Source organism: Geotrypetes seraphini, chromosome 15 (assembly GCF_902459505.1).
Source record: "Geotrypetes seraphini chromosome 15, aGeoSer1.1, whole genome shotgun sequence".
NCBI classification, from domain to species: domain Eukaryota; kingdom Metazoa; phylum Chordata; class Amphibia; order Gymnophiona; family Dermophiidae; genus Geotrypetes; species Geotrypetes seraphini.
Window position 1 is genome coordinate 32,860,504 of NC_047098.1, and position 19,644 is coordinate 32,880,147.

At 43.7% G+C, this 19,644-nt stretch overlaps 1 protein-coding gene across 5 annotated transcripts in view; it reads right to left on the reverse strand.

Moving 5' to 3' along the window:
- Positions 1-19,644, reverse strand: part of PHF12 (PHD finger protein 12) — a 169,103-nt gene that overhangs the window by 136,201 nt on the left and 13,258 nt on the right. For 3 of the 5 annotated variants that reach the window (XM_033921691.1, XM_033921690.1, XM_033921689.1), the window contains 2 exons: positions 7,604-7,676; positions 6,826-7,213 (listed from right to left, as the gene is read on the reverse strand). In XM_033921691.1, the coding sequence (XP_033777582.1) occupies positions 6,826-7,213; positions 7,604-7,654 (439 nt within the window). In that variant the 5' untranslated portion in view covers positions 7,655-7,676. Of the gene's footprint in view, positions 1-6,825; positions 7,246-7,603; positions 7,677-19,644 lie in introns of all 5 variants that reach the window. The other 2 variants (XM_033921692.1, XM_033921693.1) reach the window with 1 other exon arrangement.

The following is a 19,644-nucleotide window of genomic DNA, read 5'->3' on the forward strand; positions in this document are numbered from 1 at the left end:
TGCATATGTCTCGTAGCGCTATAAAAATGATTTTAATTAGTAGAGCATTTGCTACATAGTCAACTCCTGCCATTACCAACCAAGTGTAATCATTGTCATCCACCATGAGTCCTACAAAATCTAGTATAGCAAGCACATGCCATGAACGAGGCTGCGGCCTTAATTCCCAAGGCCTCGAATTATCTTTTGAGGACATCTACCCGGTGATCCTGTGCCATCTTTTAAAATGACACCTCCTTCACTAGGCAACCTGCACTACTAACAAATCCACTTTAGGCTGAACAAAGAGCTGCAGAAATTTGGGAGCCGTGGGACAGAGTTTTGACATTGTCCTAGCAAACCATAAGGAGCCCTCCAGGGTCTCCCAGTGCTCCAACAAACACAATAATGTCAGGATGTGAGGGAAAAAAATGTAGTCTAAGTCTTAGAACCACTCAGAGCACTGTATAGCTGAGGTCTGCAGGGCTTCTAGATTTAATTTCCGCAGTGAATCTCCAGCATGGCTGTCAGCTTTAAAAGGTGGTGTGCAGTCTGGTCCTCCCCTTGGTTAAGAATCACTACCACCTCTAGACAAATGGCCTCTGCCTGAGACTCTGATTCTCTCTGGCCAGTAGAGGCATGGACTCTGACCCCCCAGTCCTCCTGATTGGTCCTCTGGCTCCTGATCAGAAACCCTTTCTGGGGGGAATGCACTTTGAGAGGGCAAACCCCCTTGCGCAGCCACAGATGCACCTTTAGAGGGCACAGGAGGAGCGTGACAATTTATGTAAGCTTTCCCACATGAGACTCACAAAATTAGGGGTAAAGCACCAAGCAGAAAGTCCAGAACATAAGAACATAAGAAATGCCCGCACCGGATCAGTCCGTGGGTCCATCTAGTCCGGTGGTCCGCACCTGCGGAGGCTCAGCTAGGTGTTCCCCGATGAGGACCTTGGTGACTCGTATTCCTCAATGTGTCTTGCAAGAAGATGTGCGTCCAAATTGCCCTTAAATCCTAGAATGGTAGTTTCCGCCACAACCTCTTCTGGGAGTGCGTTCCAGGCGTCCACCACTCGCTGTGTGAAACAGTATTTTCTGACATTTGTCCAGGTCCTGTCTCCCTTCAGTTTCAGTCCATGACCTCTTGTCCGAGTCACATTTGACAACGTGAATAACGTTGTTTCTTGCTCTATTTTGTCGATTCCTTTTAGTATTTTAAAGTCTCTATCAGATCCCAGAGCATTCTTCTCTTCTCGAGGGTGAACAATCCCAGTTTTCCGAGGCGTTCATTGTAGCTCAAGTTCTCCATATTTTTAACTAGCTTCATCGCTCTCCTCTGCACCCTCTCCAGTATTGCTATATCCTTCTTTAAGTAGGGAGACCAGTGCTGGACACAGTATTCCAAGTGTAGTCTGACCATGGCTCTATAGAGCGGCATTATGATATCCTCTGATCTACTCGCGATTCCCTTCTTTATCATGCTCAACATCCTATTTGCCTTCTTAGCCGCCGCTGCGCATTGAGTCGACGGTTTCAGGGTCCTGTCTATTAGTATCCCCAGGACCTTTTCTTGCTCACACTTTTCCAATTTTACACCCAACATTTTATATTCGTGCTCCTTGTTTTTCTGCCCAGGTGCCTCACTTTGCACTTCTCTATATTAAACTTCATCTGCCAGTTTTCTGCCCATCTTTCTAGTTGGTTCAAATTTCTCTGGAGCTCTTCGCTGTCCTTTTGTGACCTGATTGCCCAACTTAGCTTGGTGTCATCTGCAAGCTTGATGATTTTACTGGTCATTTCTTCTTCCAGGTCATTTATAAAAATATTAAATAAAATGGGCCCAAGAACCGAGCCCTATGGCACGCCGCTAGTTACTTTTTCCCGCTAACTTCCCGTTTATGCACACCCTCTGCATTCTGTTCTCCAGCCATTCGCTTATCCATCTCAGTATATCCCCTTCTATTCCGTGGCTTTGTAATTTTCTGAGAAGTCTTTCATGTGGAACTTTGTCGAACGCTTTCTGGAAGTCCAAGTATATTATATCCACCAGTTCTCCGCTATCAATATGTTTGTTCACCATCTCAAAGAATTGAAGTAGATTCGTCAAGCAGGACTTCCCCTTCCTGAAGCCATGTTGACTGGCTCTCATCAGGTCATGAGTATCCAGGTGTTGGACTATGCTATCCTTAATTAGTGTTTCAACCATCTTCCCAAGGACCGATGTAAGATTCACAGGTCTATAGTTGCCCGGTTCTCCCCTTGATCCTTTTTTGAATATTGGGATGACATTTGCCATCTTCCAGTCTTCTGGTATCTGTCCGGTTTTAATCGATATGTTAACCAGGGTTTGCAGTAGTTCTCCAATTTCTACCTTTAGCTCTTTTAATACTCTCAGGTGGATTCCGTCTGGTCCAGGGGATTTGTCACTTTTCAATTTGTCAATCTGATAGTATATCTGGTCCAAATTCACACTCACTGTAGTGAGGTTCTCCTCATTGTTCCCTTGAATATTTTCACTGTTTTGGGTATTGATGTAGTGTCTTCTTTAGTAAAGACAGACACAAAGAAGGAATTTAACCTGTCTGCAATCTGTTTGTCTTCTTTGATACACCCTTTTATTCCTTTGTCGTCGAGTGGGCCCACTGCCTCCTTTACAGGTTTTTTTTCCCTTTTACGTATCTAAAAAAGGGCTTGAAGTTTTTTGCTTCTTGCGCTATCTTTTCCTCGTAATCCCTTTTGGCGTCTCTTACCGCCTTGTGACACTTCTTTTGGTCTTCTTTATGGCTATTCCATGCCTCGTTTGATTGTTCTCATTTCCATGTTTTAAATGAGTTGTTCTTTTCTCTTACTGCATCCTTCACCTCTTTAGTTAGCCAAGCTGGTTGTTTTTTTGTTTATTTATTGTTTATTCAGGTTTTTGATTGAACGCTTTTTCAAAACTTCAAAGCGTTGAACAAAATTTAAAATTAACATTTAAACAAAAATTTAACAAATAAAACATACATTTCTATAATGAAACATCTATTATTAATTAAACAATAAAAAACTACATGAATGACAACAAATACGTACTAGGTAAAAAGGATCAAAAAGCCCCTGGACACGAATAGGAAGAGGGGGAGAAATACAATCGATATGGTTCTCTTTTGCTTTTGTTTTTCCTTCCTTTTGATATCTGCGGGATGTATAGATTCTGTGCTTCGGTGATAGTGTTTTTTAGTAGAGCCCATGCCTGATCGACTGTTTTGATTTCTGCTATCCTTTTCTTGAGCCGATTTTTTACCATGGCTCTCATGCTGTCATATCTTCCTTTCTTAAAGTTAAATGTCGTGGTTAGGGTCTTGGCTTGTTTCCCCTTCCCGATGTCGATTTTAAAGTTGATCATGCTGTGATCGCTCGTCCCCAGCGGGAGCGCGACTTCTACTTCTTTTGTTCGTCTAGTTATGCCATTTAGGACCAAGTCCAAGGTGGCGCTCCCTCTTGTCGGTTCTCCCACCATTTGTTCTAGGAAGCAGTCCCCTATCAGTTCCAGGAACCTTGTTTCTTTACCCACAGTTTGAGGTCCCTAGGTTCCAATCTATCCCCGGGAAGTTGAAGTCTCCCATTATCGTTATGTTGCCTGTTCTACATTCATGCTCTATCATTTCTGTGTCTGTCATATCCGTCTGTCCTGGGGGTCGATAGAAGAGGCCGATCTTTGAGTCTGTTCCATTCTGTCTAGGAATCCTTATCCAGAGTGACTCTAATTTCTCTTTCCTTTCCGCCTTCACTGCTCTGATAGATTCTACTCCTTCCTGGACATATAGGGCAATACCTCCCCCTTTTTGCCCTATTCTATCTCTTCTGTATAGTTTGTATCCCTGCAGTACTGTATCCCATTCATTTTCCTCATTCCACCATGTTTCTGTTATGCCAATGATATCTAGTTTTTCGTGCCTTGCTAGTGCCTCTAGTTCCCCCATTTTGTTTCTCAAGCTTCTGGCATTCGTGTACATACATTTAAGCTCACTTTGTGCTCTCTTCTTGGACTTTGTGCTTCCCAGCCCTTTTTGTGTTATTCACGGGATCTAATTGCGCTCCTTCTTTGTCTCCTTCGTTTGCATCATGCTCTTCCCCTTTATCTGAGCAGACATCTGCAGTTCGTTCTTTGGGGTCACCTGTTTCCCGAGCCATCGACTGGATGTCGACTGTCGGCTCTCCCCTGATTTCTAGTTTAAAGCCTTCTCGATGACCTTCTTCATGTTTCCAGCCAGTTCTCTTGTCCTTCCTTGGTGAGGTGTAGTCAGTCCTTTCTGTAGTACTTGTTTCTTCCCCAGAAAGCTGTCCAGTTGCGCACAAAGTCAAAGCCCTTGGCGACTCACCTTGTCATCTCTTGGGCTCTGTGGCGTCCAGGCATCCGAGTTTCACCAAATAGCTCTCCAAGGGCTCCTGAAGGGATTTTCTTCCTGAAGAACGAGCCCCTTGTGATTCCTCAGCCCTAAAGGTACCAGAGGGGTCTAAGTCCAAGACCCATGCCTTCCACACGTGCATCACAGCACATGGTACAGATGCTCCTCAGCCAACCATCCAGCACATACCTGGCATGATATTGGGGTAGAATGGTCTGAGGAGTCCATTATAATCTATTTTAGGCCAAACTGGGGGATTCTGAGGCAGATAGAGGCCTTTTAATCAAAATCAGGAAATCCAAAATGGCCACCAGGCAGTGTTTTGGTGCCAAAAAACAGCCCAGGAAAGCTGCAGCAGAGTCCAAACAATTCAGAGAAGGGGTTTTTGGAGGGCTATGGCTAGCTCCAGAAACCACAACAGCAATACCGAGACCCTCCCCCCTCATTTTCCTAAAGGCTATAATAGCCTGTAATCACTGTGCTGTGCTGCACTGGTGCTATTGTCTACTTCAGCTCACTTCAGCCAGATATTGGAGAAGACCACTGCTTCAAACAAGCATGCACCAAGTCCAGGATGCTGCTATCTTTGAGCTGCCAGTTGGGCCAAAGCTGGGCTGAGATCTCTGACCCCCATGGACCAGCACTTGGCAATGGGGAGGGGGTGAGAAAGGAGAATGCAGCTGACACCCATTATAGCCCTCCCAAGCCACTGCTAGGCCAATCAGCCTTTGCTCAAATGCATAATAAATCAGGGGTGAATCTGACTCCCAGGGAAATGGTCCCCAAGCTCCTTAAGTGTTAGTGCAGGCTGACTAGACAGGTTCTCTCAAGGGTTACCCTGTTAGCTGTAGACTGCTCTTCAAAAGGGTCTGCATCTTCTCCCAGGCAGAGCTGCCTGGGGTCCTCTTGAGCACCAAAAGCCTCAGAATTCAAATAAAAAACCGGGACATAACAAAGCTTCTCAGAGCAGATCAGAAAGACACCTTCCAGCTCGCGTACAGAAGGAAAAACTGAGGAAGGAGGCAGAGATGAATAAATTGTAGATAATTCCTTCTGCACAGCACATGATTAGGGAACATTAACCCACTTGTCAGAACTCATATGCCTTGTGAGAATGAAGTTAAAGAATTCTGTTAAAAGCAAAGAATTTGTAATTCAACAGTCCAAATTCCATCCTTTTATAGGAAAAAATAAAAAAGTTACAGTTCAGACATTTTTAGACTGCTTATGGACCCATGACTTGAAGACAGCCATACTCAAGATTTTGAATCTAATACTTTTTCCCAGAGACCATCATGAATTAAACTAACTTGATTGAAGGTAAAACATACATTAGCATCTTCACACATTTACTATTCACAGAAAGACCAGATATATTCTGTATGCTCCAAGACATATTGGAGTACCTAACCTAAAACCTCTCTGAAAAGGACCTTGTTGTCGTCTTCCTGTCTCACTGGAATTTCCCATTTGAAGAAACCTCTACTTGTCCTAGCTTTTAAAATGGTGAAGGCTTGAACAGCACCCCTCTTATATCCAAGCTCCTCTAAAAATAAGTTTTGCATGGCTAAAATCGGAGACGTATGAAATCAGACTAGCATAGATTTTCCTTCTGAAATGTACCATCCCAGTAAGGGTGAGTGGATTCTATTTTGGTTGCTATTTTAAGATTGGATTGCTCTACATGGATCCCAACATGTAAGGTTGCCAACTGGATCCGATTTACCAGACAGGGTTGATTCAGTTCTAGTTTACTCTATTACATGTAGGGACTTGTAGTTTTGCTTAGGGATTGAAATGGGGAAGTCAGAACAACAAGTTACTGCACATAATGGGGTAAACCAAGAACTGGATCAACCCTGTCAGACGAACCTGGATCCAGCTGACAACATGAGGCTAGAGTGGGTAACTCATATTTCACCATGAGCAGAAAAATAACAGAGAGAGCAGTAGTAGATAGGGTGGGTAAAGAGAGGGCAGAGATTAAATGCTGCACCCTATGCCACATGACTTATCTTCTTCCCTTGTCCTCAACCTCTCAGGCTCAGCATTTAATCTCTGCCCTCTCTTTACCACCCTATCCACTACTGTTCTCTCTGGCCTCTTTATCCTTACTCCCTGCTTCTTCATTTCTTTCAACACCATCCTGTTTGCTTTCCTATCTGCAATTGTAGTTCCTTTCTGTTTTCTGATTTTTTTTATATTTCTACTGTTTGTAAAAGGCGGTATATAAATAAACCATAAATCACTAATGGATGCTGTCCAAAAAAGTAGACAAAAATCTAGACCTGGCTATAGAGACCTCCTTTAGTGGTGACTTCTTGACATACAGTAGAACAAGCAACACATAACAAAACTAGATAATGGAACTTAAGTGTTTTTTCCCCAATTGGATTGGGATAGGGCTGGAAAGATTATTACACAATTAGATCTTTGGTTTCAAGATTCATCCTCTCACCTGGAAGTGCTGTGGTGCATGTCAGCTCATTTGGTAACTGGAATTGGGTGGGATTCCGTTCCATGGCTGCTGCTATCAGCAGCTCAAATGGCCTCTTGAGCTGGGGCTGCCCATAGTCTATTTCCACGGCTGCTGACTCATCATCCACATCAATGAGATCCTCATCCATATCATTCTGTTCAGAGTTGGGGGTTTCAGTGCTAGCACTGGAAGTAGGGGTGCCAGGCCGACTTGCTCTCCTTTCTAAGATTCTTGCCTGGGTAAAGGCCCGGATGCTACTGGCTGTGCGATCAGACAGGTCCATGTCACTAGTAGGAGAGATGGTTCTTCTTCCAGATCTGTCCACTAATCCATTGACCTGGCCCAGCTCTCTCTTCTGTTCTCGTTTCTGTATGATAGAGGACAATGCTCAGCACTCATCTTGGGAAGGAACAGAAAAAAACTTTACATCCCAGACTAAAAACAAGCAAAATCCATGCTTTCACCTAAATGCATAAAAAGGCATACAAAATGCTCATAACTTCAAAGAATTAAAACACTGATACTCAAACTAAAAATGATCATATCTTCCCTCTTAGATCAAAGAGAGACTACTACTTTTGGAATTCCTTTTAATTCTTACTTCTTAAAAAAGGAGAGAGCTAGGGATTACTGAATAATGCAAACCTTCCCCACGCTGGTGCTCACTACTCAACAAAGCAACATTTATGGCAAGGTTAACAGTTTAGTTTCCAATAATTTTGCTGCACAGAAAGTTATGAAAGCATACAAAAATTACCTTTCTGCGAATAGTGCAGCGATGACATATCCATTCCCCCGGTGGCAGCATCTCCTCACTCAGTGGAGGGTTACTAAGTGCAAGAAAAGACCAAAAACATCAAGGAGGGGCTTCACACACATTACAGCCTCCGATGTCAATTAGCAAAGTGCTTTTTATATTGTTTTGTAACAGTGTCCTACTATATAACCACACAGAATACCACAAACAAAATTAAAATAAAACAAAATAAAATAGTCCGCACACAACTCTACTATAAACCATTCCAGCAAGCTCTCAGAGAAAATATTATTCCACCCCTACATCTATGCTGGCATAGACCATGCAATAATGAACATCAGTGTTTATGATATTCAAAAGTGAGTGCATACATTTTCCAGGGATAGGGCTACCCAATTCCAGTCCTCAAGATCTACTGGCAGGCCAGGTTTTCAGGATATTCACAATGAATATGCATGAGACAGATTTGCCTGCACTGCCTTCTTGGTATGCAAATTTCTCTCATGCATGTTCATTGTGGATATCCTGAAAACCTGGCCTGCCAGTAGATCTCGAGGACCGGAATTGGGCAGCCCTGGGCTAGAATCTCATGCAAAGCTGGTCCTCTTTTCCTTGCAGGCACGCATCAATATGCTGTTTCAAAAAGGATGGCTAATTAAAACCCATCCCCACACAATCCACTCCTCTTCCTCCCCTCAGGGTACAACTGCTTGCTGCTAATGGGCAGAGCTTATTGAGGTTCAAGCAATTCTTTCCTATATATTTAGCTATAGCCAGTAAGTTGATTTCAATACAGAAACCATGAGGTTGATGGTTAGCCTCTATTTTCACTATTTTTAGCAGTGCCGATCTCTCAGCTGGGCTCATCAAAGTGTGATTTGTACCTGCATGACCAGAAACAGCTGCCAAATTCTATCACCCAACGTCTGCAAAATAGCTGAACCAATTGACACTATAAACAACTTGAAAAGTAAATGCTCTAAGCTTAGAAGCCACCCCCCAAACCTTTTTCTCTATAGAACCTCCAATTCATGTTGATTCGATTTACCATATATACTCGAATATAAACCGGGATTTTCGAGCCAAAAAATTGGCCCAAAAATGGGGGTCCTGGTTTATATTCGGGTGGTCACCCAGTGACCACCAGAAACCCTCCCGGACTTCCTGAAGACCTGACTTAGGCCGGTACAGGAGGGATCCCTCCCATCTCCTGCCCCGGCTGACACTAATAATTACCACCCTCCCTCGCATACCTGTTCCCTGGTGGTCCATATTGTATCCCGCGCTGAAATCCTTTGTAAAGGTAGTAGCGAGTGGCGCAGGAGCGAGCTTTTCGTGCTGTTGGCCAACCCTGCACCGCTCCTTGGTAGGCTGCCGTGGGTTCTCGTGGGATTCACGGTTCTCGCAGCAGCTTATCAAGGAGTGGTGCAGGGCAGGCCGGCAGCATGAAAAGCTTGCTCCTGCATACTGGCCCAGGTATGCCGCTCGCTACTACCTTTACAAAGGATTTCAGCACGGGATACATGCTGGACCACCAAGGCACAGGTATGCGAGGGAGGGTGGTAATTATTAGTGCCGGCCAGGGCAAGAGACGGGAGGGATCCCTCCTGTCCCGGCCTACCACTAGGTGGTTTAAGTTAAGGGGAAGGGTTAATCTGCAGGCTGGGTTAGAGGGCAGAGGGGAGTACGGGACAATCAAGCCATTGTGACATCACTGATGAGGTTGGCTCTTTTTAGAGGGAACAGGGAAGGAAGATGGGACAGTGTTCAAAGCCTGGCAGGGAGGGGGGACAGTGTTCAGAGCCTGGTAAAGAATGGGACCGAGTGCAGACCAGGGAGGGAAGGGGGCTGGGTGCAAAATTTGGCAGGGAAGGGGGCTGAATGCAGAACCTTGCAGGGGAGGGTGTGATGGAGGGGACACTGGGTGTCGATCCTGGCAGGGCATGGCACTTTAATATTAAGCTCCCGACTTATATTCGAGTCAACCATTTTTTATTTTTATTTTTTCCTCCTTTTGGGGAGTTGGAGGTATCGACTTATATTCAAATATATATGGTACTTCTCTTCTTTCCCAACCCTGATATAGGCCTAAAATGTAGAAGACCCCTTTTAAACCAGAAGCCCCAAACCTTATATAGGGTCAAGTTGGCTTGGCTTCCTTTCCCCTAGGGTTTTGTAAAGGGGGGGGGCAGAACTCATTCCTGCTCTGGAAGCTGTCTAGTTCTAAAGGACATAGGGTGATCTTTGATAATAGTTTCATGGTCTCATGTTATTGCTAATAGCACTACCAGATGTATGAAGTGCTGTACACACAACATGTATGAGTTAGTCCCTGTTCAATGGAGCTTATAATCTATTCGAAACAAACAGAATAATAAGGGATTATGGAGTTTTATTTATTATGGGAACAAATTAATCCAATATAGCTACAAACAGATGAATAAGGGTTTAGGAGTTAAAAGAAGCCTTAAAAATGTAGGTTTTCAGCCGATTTGAATAGGGCCGAGACAGAGCAGGACATACAACTCAAGAAGTCTATCCTAGGCATACAGTGCAGAAAGATAAAAGAAACAGAATCTAGAGCTGGTAGTGAAGGAGCAGATTACAGATAAGTGCCTTACCAGATGAATGGAGGTCCTGGGGGAGGGATACTGGTACTACCCACTAGGATCAAGCTTCCAAATACAAGCATGTTTGGAGGAGGGCACAAGTGTCTGAGCTAGAGAGGTGAGAGAATCTACTAGATCACTAGGAACAATATGGGGCAATGGATAATTTAATTTTCTCTAGCCATCATGGTGAGAGCTCAGAATGCCAATAGGTACTTCAATGAAAGATTAGGTTCTTTTTTGGATAATCTTCTTTCTGTTATCTCACAACTTTCAGCACCTCCTACATTGTCGGTGGAGTTTATTGCCTCTTCAGTCAGGGCAGGATTAACCAAAAGGCCAAGTAGGCACGTGCCTAGGGCCCGAAATTGTCAGGGGGGCCCGATGAAGGAGGGCATCAACATTATTTTTTCCAAATGGCGATGGGCCCCTCCAGCATCGATCGGCAATGCGGGTCCCACCCTAATCGGCAATGCAGCCCCCCCATCGACGAAAAGTAAGACAAGCAAGGAACGCGGGTAAGAAAGGCAACGGGAACTATAATTGTACAAGCGGTGCTGCTTGCCCAAAGCTTCCTTCTGACGCAGCTTCCTGTTTCCACCTGGGCGCATGATGGGGTGGGGCGGGGCAGGGGGGCCCAGTATACTTGTGTGCCTAGGGGCCTTCAACGAATTAATCCTGCCCTGCCTTCAGTTACATTCCAAAGCAATCGATCTCCACTGGAATAGAATGCAACTTAGGAAAAAAAAAGAAGACGAATCATCAACAGGAATTTATAACTTAGCAGCAAAAGTGAACCCCACAGAAACATGACGGCAGATAAAGGCCAAATGGCCCATCTAGTCTGCCCAGCCACAGTAACCATTTCTCTTTCTCTCTCGGAGAGATCCCATGTGCCTATCCCAGACCCTCTTGAATTCAGACACAGTCTCTGTTTCCACCACCTCTTCCGGGAGACTGTTCCACGCATCAAAGTACAGTGGTGCCTCACACAACGAACTTAATTCGTTCCAGGAGCAAGTTTGTTATGCGAAAAGTTCGTTATGTGAAACGCGTTTTCCCATAACAATACATGTTAAAAAAAATAATTCGTTCTGCAGCATAAAATATGCTAAGATGACATAAAAAAAGATAAATTTGTCAAAATGGTGAAAATGGTGGTCTTGCTGAGGCCAAACTCTTTGACGAGGTCACACTGTTTTACCCCACATTCACTCCTTCTAATTATTTCCAGTTTCATTTCAACAGAAATCACCTTCCTGCTTTTTTTAGAAGCCATGATATATAAAAAATATTGAGTTTATCTTAAAAGGACGACTGTATACAGTGAGAGAGGGCAGTTAAGCGCAGTGACTAACGACTGCCTGCAGTGCCTGCGCGGAAGGATGCAATACATCGGCAGCTCGGGCGACTTCGTTGTGTGAAACGAAGTTCGTTGTGTGAAACGAAGTTCTTTGTGTGAAGTTCGTTGTGTGAAACGAAGTTCGTTGTGTGAATCAAGACATGAAGTTCGTTGTGCGAGGCGTTCGTTATGCGAGGCACCACTGTATTTCTTCAGATTACTTCGGAACCTATCACTTCTTAATTTCATCCTATGCCCTCTCATTGCAGTGTCCTTTCAAATGAAAGAGACTCGACTCGTGCATATTTATATTAAGTAGGTATTTAAATGACTATCATACCACCCCTCTCCCACCTTTCCTCCTGAGATCTTTAAGTCTAAACCCCATACGCCTTATCATGAACATAAGAATAGCCTTACTGGGTCAGACCAATGGTTCATCAAGCCCCAGTAACCCGTTCTCACGGTGGCCAATCCAGGTCACTAGTCCTGGCCAAAACCCAATGAGCCGCAATATTTCTTGCTACCAATACAGGGCAATCAGTGGCTTCCCCCATTTCTTTCTCAATAACAGACTATGGACTTTTCCACCAGGAACTTGTCCAAACCTTTCTTAAAACCAGCTACGCTATCCGCTCTTACCACATCCTCTGGCAACACATTCCAGAGCTTAACTATTCTCTGAGTGAAAAAAAAAAAAAAATTCCTCCTATTGACTTTAAAAGTATTTCCCTGTAACTTCAAGTGTCCCCTAGTCTTTGTAATTTTTGACGAAGTGAAAAATCGATCCACTTGTACCCGTTCTACTCCACTCAGGATTTTGTAGACTTCAGTCCTATCTCCCCTCCTCCCCTCTGCTGTCTCTTTTCCAAGCTGAAGAGCCCTAACCATTTTAGTCTTCCCTCATATAAGAGGAGTTCCATCCCCTATACCATCTTGGTTGCTCTTCTCTGAACCTTTTCTAGCACCGCTATATTTTTCTTGAGATAACGAGACCAGAATTGAACACAATACTCCAGATGAGGTCACACCATGGAGTGATACAGGGGCATTATAACAATCTTAGTCTTGTTAACCATCCCTTTTTTAATAATTCCTAGCATCCTGTTTGCTGTATTGGCCACCGCTGCACATTGGGCGAAAGGTTTCATCGTAGTGTCTACGATGATACCAAGATCCTTTTCTTGGGCGCTAATCCCCAAGGTGAACCCTAGCATCCGGTAACTGCGATTCAGGTTATTCTTCCCAATGTGCATCACTTTGCATTTGTCCACATAAAATTTCATCTGCCATTTGGATGCCCAGTCTTCCAATTTCCTAAGGTCCGTCTGCAATTTTCACAATCTGCATGCGTTTTAACAGATTTGAGCTATTTAGTGTCATCTGCAAATTTAATCACCTCACTCGTCGTTCCAATTTTGAGATCATTTATAAATATGTTAAATAGCACCAGTCCCAATACATATCCCTGCGGCACCCCACTATTTACTCTCCTCCATTGAGAAAAATGGCCATTTAACCCTACCTTCTGTTTTCTACCCAATAACCAATTCCTAATCCACAACTGAACTTTGCAACGTATCCCATGACGCTTTAATTTTCTCACTCTCCTCCATTGAGAAAAATGGCCATTTAACCCTACCTTCTGTTTTCTACCCAATAACCAATTCCTAATCCACAACTGAACTTTGCAACGTATCCCATGACGCTTTAATTTTCTCAGGAGCCTCTCATGAGGAACTTTCTCAAAAGCTTTCTGAAAATCTAGATACACTACACCAGGGGTGCCCAAAAGGTCGATCGTGATCGAGCAGTAGCTCACAAGGGCAACGTGAGTCAATTGTGGAGCCCATCCTGGGCTCTGTGATTGACTTGCGTTGCCTTTGTGTTCTTCCTGCTTCCCCGACGTTTCAAAAGCCAGGTGAGTGCAGCAACTGCACAACATTCTCTGTCCCAGCTATTAACCCTTTCAATTCACTTCATCTCTTCATAGTCCCCTCTATTCCTTCCCATGACTTCACTCCCAACCGTGCGCCAGGCCCACAAGCCTCCCCCCCCCCCCAACATCAATTCTGACATCAGAGAGGAAGTTCCAGGCCAGCCAATCACTGCTAAAATAGCCCCCTCCCTCATGTTGGTTCCCGGACCAGTTGCTCCAAGAAGCAGTCATTTATGAATGTCGGGAGCATTTGCCTCATGCCCATGCTAAAATGCTCTACCGCGGCTTGATAAAATGAGACATCAGTTTAAAAAATATATATTTTGTTGAACCATATCAAGTTAACAAAGATGTTTAAGCAAATAGAAGAATGAAAGATTAGGTTCTTACCTTTGATAATCTTCATTCTGTAAATCCATGGAGTTAGTACGATTAATGTATCTGAACTCGTGAACCGGATCTTGCAGAAAGCTACACATTGTTTTCTGTTCCTCCTACTTAGCAGAGGAATACAAAGCTCCCTACAGTTGAGTCCAAAAGCAAACTAACATCACTGGAACAAAGCATATAGACAAAGGGGGCAAGGGGAACTTCCCCTGTTCTGCTATACAATATAAGAAAAAATAAACAAGTAACATGAAAAACAGGCAGCAATAGAAAACAACCTGCACACACTGGAACATAGCCAGTGGCAAAGATATGTACTAACATATGTAGAACGTCTCCCCACAGGGCCCATCTGAAAGTTACTCAGACCTGAAAGGAGAAACATCTGAGGTAGAAAATGCAAGCGATACAGAAAGAATTACAGCAGACAGAGGGCAGGCCGTACTGACTCCTCCGTAGATTTACAGAATGAAGATTATCATAGGTAAGAACCTAATCTTTCATTCTGCTACATCCACTCCAGTCAGTACGATAAGCGGCAAACCAAAGCAATGGCAACTTCTAGGGTGGGACAGAAGAGCCTGCCTGCAACACCAAGGCCCTAAAGATGGTGTCAGATCGAGCCACCATGCCCACTCTGTAGAACCTCATGAAAGTATGAAGGGAAGACCAAATAGTCACTCTACAAATCTCAGCTGGATAAACTGCTCAAGACTCTGCCCACGAAACTGCGACACCTCTGGTCTGAGAGAAACCAGTGACTGCTTACCACAGGTAATGTAAGTCGACAAAACAGCCATGCTGATCCATTGGGCAATAGAGTCCTTGGACATTGGACTGCCCCACGTGGATTGGCTAGTCAGAAAAAATGGTCAGAAAGATGGAAGCTATTGGTCTTCTCTAAGTAGTTCCTCCTTTTCTGACCCCGTGGAACAAAAAGTAGGCAGATGAACTTCCTGGTTGACATGGAATTCCAAAACCATTTTTGGAAGAGAGGAACTGTACAGAGGGATACCACCACCTCTGTGATCCAAAGAATGGGTTCTCTACAAGAGAGCCTGCAGCTCCAAAATACACCTTGCTGAGATAACTGCCACAACAAATACTGTTTTGATCATAAGGTCCAGAAGAGATGCATCCTTGAGCGGCTCAAAAAGAGCTTCAGCAAGCCCCTTCAGCACAGTATTAAGGTTCCACATAGGAAAAGGCTGGCGCAGGGGCAGCTGCAAACGAAGCGCCACTTTGAAAAATTTGGTCACTAACTGATATACTTGAGACCTCTGATAAAGAGGTGGCAAAATCCTCAAATTTATTGGCGACTATGGCTTTATTGCCTGATAAAATGTGGATATAGAGACTTTTTTTTTTTATAATAGGCATAAAGAATTTTTGTCCTGAAGATACAAATTTTCCCTGATGTTGCCCGAGAAACTTAAAGCGGAGATACCAATTTCTACTTATGAAGTCAGGAGTCACTTCAATTGAGGGACTTTGTTTCTTAGATATCCATGCAAATGCATTGTAAAATATCATTCTGTAAAATTCGTATTTTTTGAACCATCTCAGTTAACTTTTCTGTCTTTGAAATGTCTGGAAGTAAAATGAATATTTAGATCTCTCATGTAAACGTTTTAACCGAATTGCCTTTTCTTCTTTATAATAGCTAAAGATATTCTTTAAACCGCTCTTTGTAATTTTGGATCCGATTGTTATGGACTTGAGAATGGTCTGTTAAAACATTTTTTTTCTTTTATTCTTTTCCATGTTATTGGGATTTTTTCTTTATAACATTATTTTATTCTTTCTGTACAAGATATAATATGCTTGATAAATATTTTGAAACTTGATAAATAAATTATTTTTTTAAAATCTCAACCAGATGAGCCATAAGGGAACTGGAACCCTTTGCGCCCTAAAACAGGAAAGTCTTGTCACCTGTACCTTGAGGAAAATCACCGCCAAGTGTTTTTCTAGACTGGCCTGCAGGAAGGCTAAGACCACCGGAAGGGGAGCAAGCAACAGCTCCACCTGGTCTCTAGCACACCACTGCTGAAAAGTAGAGAGCTTCTTGGACCTCAGAAGAGTAGCAATGACTACATCTGAGTAGCCCCTTTGAACCAAGGTCTTGAGCTCAAGAGCAATGCTGTAAGACCAAAGTGCTAGGGGTTCTCCATAGGAACCGGTCCCTGAGAAGATTGCGATGAAGAGGGAACTTGAGCTTCTTGCCCTGCTAAAGACGAACCAGATTCGCATACCACGGACAGCAAGCCAATCTGCCATTAGGATCACCAGGCCCGGATGAGTCACTATCCTGCAGATGACTTGACCAACCATGGGCCAAGGTGGAAATACATAAAGGAGTTCCTGAGTTGGCCAGGGCTGAATCAACGCGTTTAGACCTAAGCTTCCTGGCTCTGTTCTTCAACTGAAGAAATGCTCGACTTTCTAGTTCTTGGCTGAAGCTATCAAGTCTATCTTTGGTCTACTCCAACGAAGCACAATGAGAAGAAATGCCTTCTACAAGAGAGTCCACTCTCCCGAGTCTACGGCTTAGAGACTGAGAAATTCTGCTTGCGCATTTTCCACTCGAGCCATGTGTGCCAGAGAGGGCTTGAAGGTGCACTGGAATAGGAACCAAGCCTCCCATCTTAAGGGAACACTTCTGGTGCCCCCATCGATTCATACGCCACTACCATGGTATTGTCGGAAAACACCCTTACCGCTTTTCCTTCCAGGTGTTTTAGAGAGCTCTCAATGCCAGCTGTATGCCTCAAAGCTCCAGATGATTGATTGACCAACCCTTTTGATGGGGAATCCACAGGCCCTGAATGGAGCAGTTTCTGCAATGAGCTTCACAGCTGGAACAACTGGCATCGGTCACGAGAGCAATCCACTCCATGATTTGAAGGGGCATGCCATTCACTAGGGCAGGGGTGTCAAAGTCCCTCCTCGAGGGCCGGAATCCAGTCGGGTTTTCAGGATTTCCCCAATGAATATGCATTGAAAGCAGTGCATGCAAATAGATCTCATGCAGATTCATTGGGGAAATCCTGAAAACCCGACTGGATTCTGGCCCTCGAGGACCGACTTTGACACCTGTGCACTAGGGCATCTGAAGGGGATGATGCCAAGGGGACTACTGAGACAGGAGGGACTACTGGAGAGGCCGCCTGTGCACCCTGGACCAGGGCACAACCTCCAGAGAGGCTGCCATGGACCCCAATATTTGAAGGTAATTCCAGGCTGTGGGATTCTGGAGTGCTAAGAGATCCACAATCTGTTTCTGGAGCTTCTGTTTGCGTGATTTAGGAAGAAAATCATGCCCTTGCATCACGTCAAACTGAACTCCCACATATTCCAACGTCTGAGATGGCATAAGCTGGCTCTTCTTGAAATTGACAATCCAGTCTAGGTGCTGTAACAGAGACACCCCACCATTTCCACTGCTTGCTTGCACTCCAGTCTCTGGACGGAGATGATTAGAAAAATAAAAAAATGTTGAAATGGGAGCTTTCAGGGTGGGAAACCTGAACCCTACCCCCCAAAACTGTTAAAAACAAAGTTTTAAGAACCTCCTTCTCAATTTTCTCATAGGAAATAATGGAGATATACACTTCCCCCTCCCCATTCGCGGTTTTGGCAATCGCAATTTCACATATTCGCAATTTTTTGGGGAGGGGGAAAAAAGAAAAAAAAACCCACAGTTTAGCCTTCTACCTGCCGTCCTGGCCTTACCTGGTGGTCTAGCGGGCTTTCACGGCAGGAGCGATCTTCCTACACTCCTGCCCCGTGTAGATCGCCAATAGGAAATGGCTGGGGGAGTTCCCGTCGTAGTCTCGAGAGAGTACGGGAACTCACGGCAGCTATTTCCTATTGGCGATCTGCACGGAGCAGGAGCGTAGGAAGATCGCTCCTGCCCCGAAAGCCCGCTAGACCACCAGGTAAGGCCGGGACGGAGGTGGGTCAGAGCCGGACCAGAAGATATTCGCGGTATTTCACCATTCGCGGTCTGGCTCTGCCCCTATCCCCCGTGAATCCAGAGGGAGAAGTGTACTATACTTACATTCTCATCAGTACCTGCCTGTCAGCATTCTTTGCAGCTGAAGAAGGGAAAAGAAGCACAGCAGATCAGAAACACTTCTGCACGGTTCACTTGCAGAAAGAAAAAAAAAACTATACGGGGCTCTGCGTTCCAGGAAGGAGGAGCAGAAAACAATGTGTGGCTTTCTGCAAGATCCGGTTCATGGGTTCAGATAAAACATTGGAGTAGATGTAACAGAAATACATATGCTATAATGTTATTGTTTTGGTTAAATAAAACTATTTAAATTATTATTAAGGTTGTAATTATTTTTCTCCTTTCAATAAAGTAAAGCAGAAAAGTTGTCCAAATATGAAGACTAACCTATTAAACTGGAGATTTTTTGCTTTTAAATTTACCGAATTCTGGAATGCTTTACCGCTTACATTAAGAAGTTTAGGTTCTTTTGCTTTATTCTGGAAAGTTCTGAAAACTTTTTTGTTTGCTAAACATTTTGGAAATTAACTATTTCAGTCTACTTTTTCTTGTCAAATTTATATTGTAAACCGAGTCAAGCTTCTCTTGGTTGATGACTAGGTCTTTAAAACTAAGTTTTAGTTTAGTTTATTTTAAAAAAATTGAAACCTTCATCTGGTTGTAAATATTTATACTAGCAAAAATGAGTCTTTCTGTAGAAAACCATGATTTAATTTGCGATTTACTAGCAATTTAAATTGATTCGATTTAAATCAAATCCACTGACTGAAGCTGTGACTAGTCTTTTGTTATGAGGCCACTGTATTCTTGAAAGAGTACATGACATTCAGCATGATTATCCTCCACAGCCTGGTAGAAGTCTTCTCATGACTCCTATATGTTTAAGTCTACATTGAAAAATGCATCTGGAAAACGCATTGAGAAATGCATCTGAAAAATTCCCATCAACTGAAACAATGTTTTAGACTTGATCAAGACAAAATCTTCAAGGTTCTCATCCCTGATTGGACTCTAGTCCCACAGTGATTCATTTGATGTGACCCTGCTCAAAACCATCCTCATTTTTCATGTCATTTACCATCAGCATCTTTGTTGAGGTGCTTACTAGCCGCTAAATAGGACCAACTACCATTCTGAGCTCTTTGGAGAAAATGGGATAGAAAACAAATTAAATAAATACTGTAGTTCTAGTGACAAATATCACAAGTGTTTGGAAAACATCCATGATGTAGCCTTCTATATTGCATTTGCTACAGGAGCAGTTATTTGAAACTTCAGATAGATACACACTGCAAACACACACATCTTGTACTCCCTTTTCCTCTTTCAGTGTCAGAGTGAACTGGCCACAAAACATCCAGATCTTTAGAGAATAAATTACCTTCAACAGTCAGTGAGCAAGATGCATGGCCAAAGGTGCCATGAATCAGTCTCCTCTTGCTAGAACAGCTCCCAAAAAAACCCCAAAAAAACCCCAACACAACCTCCCCCCCCCACGACAACCACCAATTCCAAGAATTCCCTGTAGTCATCTCTTGGCTGCTTTCCAAATGTCTAAATGTGAACTTGATGGTGCTCTCTCTAAATGTCTTGCACTACCCCAGTCTCATTCACCTTTCCTGTTCCATACTTCTCATCAAGCCCTTTCAAGAATACTGGCAGTTTGTTCATCCAAAGAACCTGTGGAGCTGTAACTTCTAATCTGGTTCACAACTGCCCATAATGTATTTACAAATCCCTTATGCA